The 12,820-nt window shown below is 38.9% G+C and overlaps 1 protein-coding gene across 2 annotated transcripts in view; it reads left to right on the top strand.

Annotated features, from left to right (window-relative positions):
* Positions 1–494: 494 nt before the first annotated feature.
* LOC111567620 (contactin-associated protein-like 4) overlaps positions 495–12,820 on the top strand; it is a 76,739-nt gene continuing 64,413 nt past the window's right edge. Inside the window, exons 1-3 of one of the 2 annotated variants that reach the window (XM_023268869.3) lie at positions 495–657; positions 1,845–2,077; positions 11,927–12,037. In XM_023268869.3, the coding sequence (XP_023124637.2) occupies positions 1,993–2,077; positions 11,927–12,037 (196 nt within the window). In that variant the 5' untranslated portion in view covers positions 495–657; positions 1,845–1,992. Of the gene's footprint in view, positions 671–1,844; positions 2,078–11,926; positions 12,038–12,820 lie in introns of both variants that reach the window. The other variant, XM_035947435.2, reaches the window with a different exon arrangement.

Raw genomic sequence — 12,820 nt, 5'->3', positions numbered from 1 at the left:
CACAGAATTGCCAGGAGATCTTTCTCTTTTCCATTCCTTCCCATGTTGTCCACTGCCATTGCTTGGCCTGCGCAATGGCTTAGATAGGATTATAAAGCAATATCACAGAAATTTCTTTTAAATTGTTGTCTGTATTTTCGAAAATAGACAAAAAATCTCGATGAAATTATGAAAAATTTAAAAATTAAGAATAACATTCAAAACCTGTAACCTTGAATAACCTTAAAATGTATATATATATATATATATATATATATATATATATATATATATATATATATATATCAGGGCTGGGACTTTAACGTGTTAATTTCGATTCATTAATTACAGCGAAAATAACGTGTTAAAAATAATAATGCAATTAATTGCAGCCTCCTCAGTTCCCTCTTTTCTGGCACACCGGTAACTCTGATGAACACTTCAGTCCAGTAGGTGGCGGTAATGAACCTGAAGTCTGTTTGTAGCCATGAAGAAGAAGCACAGGAAGCACTGAGTGAAGTCAGGCACTGGTGAACAGCGAAGGAAGATGAGATTGAGCTTGTTGGACAGAAAGTTTACTTTTAAAAATCTTCCTGATGGCAGCTTGGATAAAAGTCTGGTTGTGTGCAAATTGTACAACAAAGAGTTTTCTGATCACTGCGTCACTTCAAGCCGACGGTATCACCTCAATGTAAAACATGTTGCTGTTAGCACCAGAGCTAACGTTAACTACGAGTCATGCTAACGGCTAACGATGTAGCCATCCCATAATAGACCACTTTTCTAGACAGTGTTTGAGTTTACAGAAAGTCTTAAAATGTTAAATAAAATCGCTATAATTGCACTTAGATAGATAGATAGGTAGATAGATAGAGTCTCTGTAATAATAGTATTTATTTTAGACAAAGGAAATGAAAGTGTGTGTTTAATGTAAAAACAACAATAAAAGAACTTTAAAAGGCAATTTTTTTTGGAACAAATATATTCCAAAAGTGAACAAAACTCGATTAATTTCACAGTTTCTCTCCTTCTAATCTGTAATTCAGTTGATTTCATGATGTTTCTTTAGTCCAAGTTCATGTTTTCAGTTTTTAAAATTCTATTTTCTCTTTAAATCACATGGGCCCAGTTTAACTTTACTAAACTGGTGGTGGTTTATCGTAGTGTACGCTGTAAAAAAAAAGTGTAAATTTACAGAATGTCTTTTCTGTACTTTTGAAAGTATAAAAAACTACAAAAATAAACAGTAAATTTGCACATATAATGTAAAAATAACATAACTTTAAGAAAACATTTTTTAGAACAAATACAGCTATTGTGCAAAAAAGGAACAAAAAATGATAAATTTCAGAGTTTCTCTCCTTCTAATCTGTAATTCAGTAACAGGGAACAGTAACAGATCTTTCTCAGAATATTTTAGAACAGATAAATTCCAGTTGTTTTACACGAAGAGAATGAAACTTGATGAATGTCACAGAAAGAGAATAAAAGCTGCAGTTAGGTTCTGACTGATCAAGACGGTAAATTTACACGCATGATGTGAAAATAACAATAAAAGAACTTTTAAACAATATTTTTTTGAACAAATACATTCCAGCTGTTTTACCAAAAGGGAACGAAACTTGATGAATTTCACATTTTTTGTCCTTTTAATCTGTAATTCAGTAACAGAACAGAGAATAAATCCTGCAGTTGCGTACTGACTGATCATTTTACTTCCTCCTTCTCTCTCTTGGTGGGAAACTTTAGATGATTTGTGGAACTGGAGTTTCTGTTTTTCATTGCATGAAGACCTGGGAAGTCTCTCTCTCTCTCTCTCTCTCTCTCTCTCTCTCAGTCTCTCTGAATCTATTTCTCTCCCTCAGTCTGCAGAGTGCAGCCGAACACAACTGCAGCGTTTTTCATCCGGGTGGATTCAGGCAGTGAAGGAGATCTGGGCAGTGTGAGAACGTGGAGGAGGAGGAGGAAGAGGAGGTTCTAGCCGGGCTTCTCTGCAGCATCTTTCACTTCACCATGGAGCACTGGAGTAACGGAGTCTGGAGGATTATTGCTCGAGTCGCCCTGATGCTGCTCAGTCTGAACGGGGCAACAGGAGCAGGTGAGTTCTGCTGATTTAATTCTCTTCATTTTTAAAGTCTGAGAGGCTGCAGCTTGTTTTTTTTCTAGGAAAGGTGCACCTCAGACAGGTTTTTATCTGCAGCTCTGTCAACTTTGCTGCTGTGACTTCATGTCGTGAATGAAGTGATACAGAAAAAAGATCCTGCAGAGTTTTATCTCTTGTGTGATATTACTTCAGACCTCAGTATCAGCTCAGTATTAGTAGTATTTAGTGTTATTTTAACTCACGTATTCTTTAGATGCTGCATTTCTTCTGTCTAGTTTTTTATGTTTTCTGAGCAATATCTGGAAAGAGAATTTCCTTCAGGATTATTAAAGCTTAATTTTATTTTATCTGAACATGTGAGTGAGGAAAGTGGATGATGTTATTGCCCTTGAGCAAGGCACTTTAAGGAGCTTTAGGCACTGGAAGCTGTCCTGTATAAGGGTGAATCGCATCATAATTTTCATTAAACGTGGGTTTGGTGCTTTCATAATGTAATAATTCATGATTTAATTCTTCTTGGAGGCTTTGGTGGTGATGTTGGAAACCAAAATGCCACCAGAAAGAAGAAAAGCACAGAAAATGTGTTTGTCTTTGGTTTATTGTAGTTTATGAAGCAAAAATTCAGACGACAGTGGTGATGTTTTTTCACGTTATTTTATTGAATCTATAAATTTGTCAGAAATTCCTCACTATGTTGTGCTTCCCAAGGTGCTACTTATGCTTTTCAGTGTCCTAAATTCTGTGTGGGTGAGGCAGTGAGTACACTTCAGGCATGCATCAGTGAACACAAGATTAACTCCAGCAGGAAGGACTTTTACCTGCTCTGCAGCCTGGAAAGTTTCCCGCACTGAGCGTTAAAATTCTCCACCATACGGAGGTCAGGCCCTCCCACCAGGGGATGAGGCTACACTTTCTGCTCAGAGCTGCAGACCAGTGGATTTTTAATGTGCACCACAACTCCAGAGGGGACCTAACCCTATATGTTTCTTTTATTCTTGCTCTTTGGTTTGGTCTCTGGTCGTTTGTAGCCAACAATTTCCAAAAGCATATTCCATATTTGCATATCAGAGGAAAGAGAAAATCAGACAAATCTCAACTGTTAAATAATGCAGTTTTAACTGAGCATTTACTCTTTTTGCAAACTTAGTTTTTGCAGAATTTACAGTATTTCCACAATATCTGTGTGATGATATAATGCAGTCCAACGCAAAATTAGTCTTATAGAACCTTAACTTAAGGGTCCCACGTGATGAAAATCCATTTTTATTGTGTTTTTTGATCGTTAAAAAGTTGGAGGTGTAAACTCAACGCTGTTTAGATATTTATTCCCACAATACCTCCATTGAATTTCCCTCGGGATCTATCCATCGATCCATCCACAACTAGTTAGCCTCTTAGCTACGTTGCAGTTGAATAAACAGTAGTCTTCAAGTTCAAACTTGATATAATCCTGCCCTCTCACTGTTGTTGCATCTAGGTGAACGATTCAGAATAAGCAGCTGCCTCTCAGTCCACCAGGTTTATTTACGCTCTACAGCTGCTTCTGCTGACTCTAAAATTTCTCAGAAACTCACCAAATGTTTTGCTGTTGGCTGCAAGAGTGAGCACAAGAGTCTTCAAGCACTCCCAGCATCTGAGGAACTGAACAATCAGTGGATCAGTTTTACTTTATTGATGGCGATGTCCCCACAACAGCAGGAAGATCTTTAGTAACAGCATGTTGTGCAACTAATGTGGCTAACATTAGCTTTGTCCACAGGTCAGAGCTCTGTGGAAACTTTAATTTAAAACTGAGAACATGAGAACCCAATAACCCACCAAGGACTTGGCGGGTTATCGTGTTCTCATGTTGTGCTTCAGTTCAACCTAAACTCATCTGTTGTTTACATCTTTTAGCTTCTCTCCTGCTCTCTGTGCTCACTAATGCTCCATTTTAATACAGCTGAATTCCCAACAAAGCTGTTCTAATTTACATATTTTATGTTTATGTTGTCAGACAACAGAGCAAGTACGAAATAGTGACTGAAATGCAGCCAATTAAGAGTATAGCTGTCACTTCTGCAGCTTAAAAATACTGATTTTATTGCCACAACTTTTTCTAACTCAAACAGAAAAAGTAAAACAACATCTTTGCTGTGAATTCAGATATTTCCAGGTAAATTGATCGCACAAGGAGATAGCTAGAAATGACAAAAAGGCCCAGTCTGCCATGCCTTCAACTATTTTGGCAATCACAGACCCAGAGAGAGTCTTCTTCTTGAAGGGGGCGGGGACATTTGAAGAGACAGACACTGAAACGGTCTGTTTAAAACAGAACTAAAGCCAGGAATTATGCAGTCATAGTGAAATGAACATTTTTTTGTACTATTTTGAGGTGAAATTTTGAAAGACACACTGTGGCATATGATTAATTTGCTGCAAAGGGGTAAATTATGGGACCTTTAACATCAACATCCCAGGTTTATGCTTTGCAAAACTTACTGTTACTTCTTTGCTTCTGCTTCAGAATTGTCTAGAGAAAATTATGTACTTAGATAATGTGGCACACCTAAAATTTGGTGACCACATTTTGTCTAACCAGATTTAATTTTACAGTATTCCAGCCGGGATGATATTTTATTTTATACACGGGACAGGAAAACAGCAGCATCCCGAAGGGGAACTGTTGACATCGGCACTGTTGCACCTGGGTCACCTTAGGGGGAGGGAAACCGCGGCAGCCCAGACGTAACCTGGAGGCCAGAGTGTGTTGAGTGGCGTCATTGTTGCACGTTATCTCCTGTATTTTGCAGGTTAGTATGGTTAAAAACTACTAAAGTGTGTTTATATATTATCAAGCTTTAAATGTTAAACCGCTGTGTATCAGTGAGATGTTGTTTTAAGTGATGAAATATAAAAATAAGGCCATTAAAAATGCGGGACAGCTACGATTGCGGGCTAACTGCTAACCGCGGTTTCATGGGATTTTGCTACCTCAGCATTGTCTGGCAGGGAGAGAGTCACTTTCTTTTGTGCATTCTTTACAGTTTTATTTGGGCTCCTACCCCTGTTGTAGTTTTAATCTGGAATTTGGCAGATGTTTAAGCAAAGAACATTGTTATCAATTGAGGATATGTTTTATTTTTTAATAGTTTTGAAATGTTTCTGATATGGTATTAACATGACCTGAAAGTGCCTTTGTCGTTTTGAGTTTAGACAGCTAAAGGAAGCTTGTTTTTAAGACAGTGGTTATACTGTATTGATTTAGAGAGGATTGTATCCAGCACACCGGAATGTGAACAGTCTGTATTAATGGAAGAAAAGAGACAATATTGCACTTTTGAGAACATTTATACCAGGATATTTGTACAGATGTAACCTGGAGGACAGGGAGTGTGCCGAGTGTCTTCATTGCTGCGCATTATCTCCTGTATTTTACAGATATTCATTTTTGTTGCTTTGGTCCTATTCTTGGGACCCATAACAATAATGTGGCTGTGGCAAGGTTGAACTATTTAGAATTCGATTTAAACTAGGATAAAAATATACAAAAGCCAACAATGTTTGACAATTTATTCTAAAAAAAGAAAATTGGAAACCCCAGCCCAAAGTCTCTTGCGGTGGTTCTGTCTGTCTGCTTAAAAAGTTTAAAAGGTGCTGTCTGCACACCTGGCACTAACGCCACTGATTACTGCCTGTCTGTGAGGCGTTCAGGGTCGGTCGGATAAAACAATTCATGCAATAAAACCCACTAAATACCACACAACAACAGGTTAGCATCAAAAAATAAAACATGCATTTGTCCATAAAACCGACCCCGTCACAATAGTCTTTCAAAATGATGTTAAATATGTTTCTAAGAACAACTGTACTTACTCTGCTGAACTCTGCTTCACAGAAACGGCTTCCTGAGTGACTGGCTGACATTTTCTTACAGGATAAGCTTCAGTCTCAAACAGGAGCTCCATGCCAGTTGTGTTTGGCAGACGAAGGGCTGTTTCCCTGCGTTCAGACGGTGGATCTGTTGGTCCTTGCAGCTCTGTAGCTGTTAAACAGTCAGACTTCCTCCCTCGTGCTGGGAGGAAGTCTGACAGGTCAGAAAACACAGAGCAGGCTGATGAAACTCAGCCAAACTCTGCTGCACAAGTGAAAAAACTGCAAAATATGAAGTTTAACTTGATGCAACTAAACAACCTGGGATTTCCTGGCAATAATTTCTGCTTAATTACTGTTTTTTCACCTTTGGCAATGCTTACACACATCCAGAGACCCTATAGTTTCATTATTACCACCATTTCTGCACGTGTTTAGTAATTCTGCAGCTTCAGCCTCCAGGAAACTGAGGCCAGAAGGCTTTTAGGCACTAGAATGTACGTCGCTGTGGATTAAAATGACAAATGTCGAAGCTGTCAATGTACATGTACACGCTGATGCACTATTTATGCTGCTCTTTCGCTCTCGTTGACAAGATTTCCGCTGTAATATATTAAAACTTTAATGACTACATCGGCAGCACAGAAAAGGGCAGCTGTACATGTTGTTTTAGTCCCACTAAGGAAAACCTCACGCCTCAGAATTAAACACTAATTTAGGTTAATTCTCTCCATTCTGGCATGATTATCTGTTGCAGCGTTTACCAAAAGATCACCTCACCTTTCTGTTTGAGGCCACGAACAGGTCAGTGTTGTTCTTGTGCTCTAAACCTGTAAATCTCCAGGGTACTATGTCCATTGAGGATGCATATGAGTAAAGCTCATTCTGCTGGATAAATAATGAAAGCGTGTCATGGTGTGCAGCTGCCGAGAGTACTGAGAGAGTCTTTTTTCTCCATTTATAAAGAATTTTCAATGTGATTCACAATAAGTTTGTTTAGGCCAAGTCATGTGGAGCAGCCACTGCATTGGTGGCCTTAATACTCAGTAATCTGGCAATAAAAAGCAGTCCGGCAATTCGACACAGCATGTTGGTCGATCAACAAATTTAATCTGCTTATTGGTTTTATTCATTTTATTGGTATCGAGATGATCTTGTCAGTAGGCGGGATGTATGAGGCTGCAGGTGAACGGGCAGCTCTTTATGTTAGTGTGTTGCAAGCTGGAAAAATGTGACTTTGACAAGAAGCAAACTGTGAGACGACAGAGTTAGAACATCTCCAAAATGCTAAATGTTGTGTTGTTAACTCATATGCAGTGTTTAGTACCTGAAAATGGGTGGTCCAAGAAAGCTGACAACTACAGAAAATGAAAGCTGATCCCAAAGAAGAGCTACTATAGCATTAACTACTGAAAAACCGCATGTTATTTGTGACAGAAAGGTGTCAGAGCCAACAGAACATCACAGCTTGTTGCATAGAAAGCTGTAGATTAGTCTTAGTGTCCATGTTGACTTCTGTCCACCACTAAAAGCTGCTACAATGGACATAGGAGCATCAGAACTAGACCATGAAGCAATGGAAGAAGGTGATTTTGCATCTTGTGGCTCACCAGGTGAATATGCGTCACTTAACCTGAGTTGAGATAGCAGCAGGATGCACTATTACCTCACCACAGCTAGTCGAGGCAGACGGCTGCCCTCCCTGAACCTGATTCTGTTGGAGGTTTATTATTTTTCCTTCTTAGTGAAGGGGAAGTTTTTTTGTTCTTTCCCACAGTCGTCAAGTGCCGCTCAAATGGAATCTAAAGGAAACTGCAGGATTTGTTTGGTTTCTCTGTTTAGAATTAGTAAAGTCTTCACCTCACTATGTGAAGCGCTATGAGATTACATGTACACTATACCATTCAAAAGTGTGGGGTCACCCGGACAATTTCATGTTTTCTCACACTTTTATTCATGTGCTAACATAATTGCACAAGGGTTTTCTAATCACCAATTAGCCTTTCAACACAGTTAGCTAACACAGTGTAGCATTAGAACACAGGAGTGATGGTTGCTGGAAATGTTCCTCTGTACCTCGATGGAGATATTCCTTTAAAAATCAGCCATCTACACTGTATTTCTGATAAATTTAATGTTATCTTCATTGAAAAAACTGCTTTTCTTTTAAAAAATAAGGACATTTCTAAGTGACCCTAAACTTTTGAGTGATAGTGTATGTTGTGAAATGGCGGTATATAGATTATAACTTTTTTTTAAAAAACTATGGGAAGAAGAGAAGCCGGCAGAAATGGTGAGATGCTATGGGAAATGTTCTGCTGAGAAACCTTACTGCATTCATGTGGATGTCACTTTGATATGCTGCACCTCCCTAAACATTCGTACAGCCCTTCATGGCTTCATTCAGAAGGGTAATGGTCCCTGCCACACTGCAGGGATTGTTAAGGAATGATATGAGGGACATCACAAAGAGCCCAAGGTATTGGCTTGGCCCCAAAATCTCTAGATCTTGATTTAATCCATCATACGTGGGATGTGCTGGATAACAAGTCCGATTCATACAGGCTTCATCTCGCAACTTTCAGGACTTATAGCGATGTCTTTGTACATGATATCAAAAGACACCAAAAAATAAGGTTCCTATTGCTGTAGGAGAAAGAAAAACAGAGAAGCTCAGAGGAGATGCATCATTAAGATCTTCTTCATTTGGAAGCCAGTTGTCTCTGCAGGGAGAAAAACCTGAATACTTAATGCGTACATACGTTTTTTAAAATATTGGCTCAGTGTATCAACCCTTTTTCAGTCCTCCCTCACTGGTTTCATCTACCCATTAGAATCAACCTTCTATTTCTTATCTATATTATTGATTACTCTGATCTTCCAATGGTTGGAAGTTTTTTTTACTTATGTTTGCTCTTGTCAAACTGCTGGATTCTGAGAATGGGCTGCCAGATTTTCCTCCCAAATGACAATTAAACTGCATTCTCAGTTACATTTTGAGTACTTTTATTTTGAAATAAACATAATTGATAAACTGTGAAGTGGTGGAGAAAGGCAGCCAGTTTGAAAGTGTCATAAAGTCTGGAAGTTTGGATGGTGCCATTAACCAACGACTGGATCAGAATTAATGTCCCTTGATGGTTTTACCAACCCGGTTCTGCTGGCTGCCGAACCGTAGTCGGGCAGCCTCGGGTAGCGCTAGCCCGTTTAGCTTAGCGTGGCTCGTTAATGGTAACAGTCATATATAGGTCCAGACAAACTTTGCAGGGGGAGAACGAGGCACTTTATTGTAACTGCAGCAAACTGTTCACACTTACAGTTACTCCAGGGTACACTTGCTCCCAAACTTGTCCTCTACGACTTGCTGTACCATTACTGCGTATATTGCTCTGCCTCCGCTTCCACCTTCATATCTCTCTCTCTCACACACACACACACACACACACACACACACACACACACACACACACACACTGCAACCTACCTATGTTAAAGGAGAGCATGCTTGGCCTGCAACAATGGACATGATTAATTGGTTTTGTTGTCCGTTGCTTGCATTCAGTTTCCAGTAGCTTTCTGGTTAGGTTTTATCCTTTTTTCTTTTTATCTTGTATTCTTATTGGACCCCGGAGAGGAGTTGCTCTAAAATTTCATTGTGCAGCTGTGCAATGACAATAAAGGTGCTCTATTTTCTTCTTTTCTAGGTTTAGGCACCAAACCTGAATGGTTAGGTGTAAGAAAATATCTTTCTTTGTTAGACAATTTTTGAAGCTTGTTTGAGTTCAGGGTCCAAAAATGTCACATTTGGGTTAAAGTACAACTTTTTCACTGCATGTTTGGAGTTTCTCCGCCATTTTCTGTGGTTACCGTAGTGACAAATCCCACCACATTCAATATATGATTGATTGGCTGAAAAGGAGCGCTGGTGAAACAGTAAAATAAACTGCAAATATACATCTTTTGTAACGTATTTATGAAATGTTGCAAACAAATGTTATCCAGCAGAAAATACCCCAAAACATAATTGAGAATGCAGCAACATAATTTATTGGAGAGTGAATTGTCAGAGGCATTCAGTAGGTGGTTCTAACATTACAGTTTATTGGCATGCATTAAATTACTCTCAAATCTATCTAGTCTAGGTTTTTATATGACAATACCTGAGGATACTCTTGGTGCAACATGGTGAAAATTAAAAATTTACTGTAATTCTTCCACAATTGTGCGATGAGATGATACTTTCTGTTGCATACGTATGTTAAAATATCTCTCATTTCGCTGTTTGTTTGCATTTAGTGTCTAGAACAGCTCATTTGATGTCAAATTGAAGTCTAATGTACAGTTCCGAGAACACCAAGGATGGAAGATAAATAAAAACTTGGATGTTAGCAGGCCGGTAAGCTTGGAAAAAAGTGAAAAACAAAGATGTACTACAGAAAACAATAGTTGTAGGCACAGAGATCATAATTCATTGATCTGAATCAATCACACACCTAAAATTCAAACTTACAAAGAAGATTTTTTTGCATACATTCACTCTAATTTCCTGCCGGCAGCTGCAGAAGCCTTTTAAGTATCAAGCTGGCACTGGTGGATTTTTTATAATCAGATATTCTCTTTAGTGTCCAGAGTTGTTCCACTGCATCAGCTGCCAACAATATGGGCTTTTATTTGAAGGTGAAGTGCACAGATGTTGTAGCTTTCAGAGCACGGTATTAATATTAAAGACAATCCCACAGACTCAGAACTACAGCAGCGCACTGTTTTACTCATTCACCAATTTGGCACATTTCTCTTTAACTTAAATCTCAAATGCTCCATAAATGCTTATTTAGTCGTGACATGAAATGTAATTATATTTGGCTTCTGGCTAATTTTACGTCTGGCATGTTTTACTTTTTAGTCCTTTTTTACATCAATACAGACTCTGAGGATAATGTTTTTCACTTATTAGAACAGTTTATGGCTATTAATGTACAGTAGTGCAATGCAAACAACACACAGCATTACCAGATAAAATCAAAGTCCCATGAAAGAGAGACCAAAGTCAAACTAAGTTCCCTTAACTGGCAGAAATCCAATATGAAGTCTGATTAAATCTTGACGAAATAAAGTAAAGACAGTTCAAGATTCTTCATTTATATAATCTCACCAGGAGATATCACTATCTCTGCTCTCTGAGATATTTGGCCTTCAGCCATGTGCAGAAACATCCCTCAACAGAAGCTGGATTTAGATGAATCTCCGTCGGGTCACTTGAGTTTGCAGTTTGGTGCATCGAAAAGCATTTCAACTTGCACTGCCGTTCGACAGTTTGGGGTCACACAGAAAAGTTTGTGTTTTCCATGAAAACGCACACTTTTATTCATGTGCTAACATAATTGCACAGGGGTTTTCTAATCATCACTTAGCCTTTCAACACCATTAGCTAACACAATGTAGCATTAGAACACAGTAGTGATGGTTGCTGGAAATGTTCCTCTGTACCCCTATGGAGATATTCCATTAAAAGTTTCCAGCTAGAATAGTCATTTACCACATTAACAGTGTCTAGACTGGATTTCTGATTAATGTTATGTTCATTTTAAAAAGCTGATTTTCTTTCAAAAATAAGGACATTCCTAAGTGAACCCAAAATTTTGAACAGTCATGTAGCTCTTTAATGATATCAAACAGGAATGAAAATGTGTTTTTGTGTAGCTTATAGAGAAATTTAGCAATGCAAAACTGAATATGTCATGAATTCTGCGTCTGCAGATCAGATCAGTTAAAAAGGCAATAAATGTGTGTTGTGTCTAAGCATTAAAATGTCCACTATGAGCCATTATGTCTAATTAATGTCTGTCAGGTAGTAAGAATGCAGCCTTGTACTTAAATAATCCTGTCATAAGCCTTTAAAACTGATCATTAGGCTCCATCCGTTTGTCACATTTCCAGCATTCCTTGTGTCCATATGTTGATGGTGTGTTCTTGCTGTTGTGTGATTCTCAGAGGTGTGTCACAGTCCACTGGTGTCCAGTTTGTTGCCATCGTCCTTCAGAAGCTCCTCACAGCTGTCCAGTAGTCATGGACCGGGCTTCGCTAAGCTCAACCGGAGAGAAGGTGAGTCACAGTAATTGGCTGAGATGTTGTTTTTGGGGTCAATAAATCATATTTCATTAGCTTCCCACAACAATTCTCCTATAAAAGTGTTTGTTTTCCTCTCTTTATTGCTTTTCAGCTTTGAATCACGGTCAATATGACTTGTCTTTTTTTGACAAGAATTCACAAAAAGACTCGTTCATGTCAAAGTGAAATTAAAGTAACATCAATTAATTAAACATATAAATTGTAAAATAAGGCATCATGATGCTGCCACCACCACCATGCTTCACATCATGATGCTGCCACCACCATGCTTCACATCATAATGCTGCCACCACCATGCTTCACATCATGATGCTACCACCACCATGCTTCACATCATGATGCTACCACCACCATGCTTCACATCATAATGCTACCACCACCATGCTTCACATCATGATGCTGCCACCACCATGCTTCACATCATAATGCTGCCACCACCGTGCTACACATCATAATGCTGCCACCGCCATGCTTCACATCATGATGCTACCACCACCATGCTTCACATCATAATGCTGCCACCACCATGCTTCACATCATGATGCTGCCACCGCCATGCTTCACATCATGATGCTACCACCACCATGCTTCACATCATAATGCTGCCACCACCATGCTTCACATCATGATGCTACCACCACCATGCTTCACATCATAATGCTGCCACCGCCATGCTTCACATCATGATGCTACCACCACCATGCTTCACATCATAATGCTGCCACCACCATGCTTCACATCATGATGTGAAGCATG

Source organism: Amphiprion ocellaris, chromosome 16, assembly GCF_022539595.1.
Source record: "Amphiprion ocellaris isolate individual 3 ecotype Okinawa chromosome 16, ASM2253959v1, whole genome shotgun sequence".
Taxonomy (NCBI): domain Eukaryota; kingdom Metazoa; phylum Chordata; class Actinopteri; family Pomacentridae; genus Amphiprion; species Amphiprion ocellaris.
The sequence above is the reverse complement of the archived record's forward strand: the minus strand, read 5'-3'. Positions and strand labels throughout refer to the sequence as shown.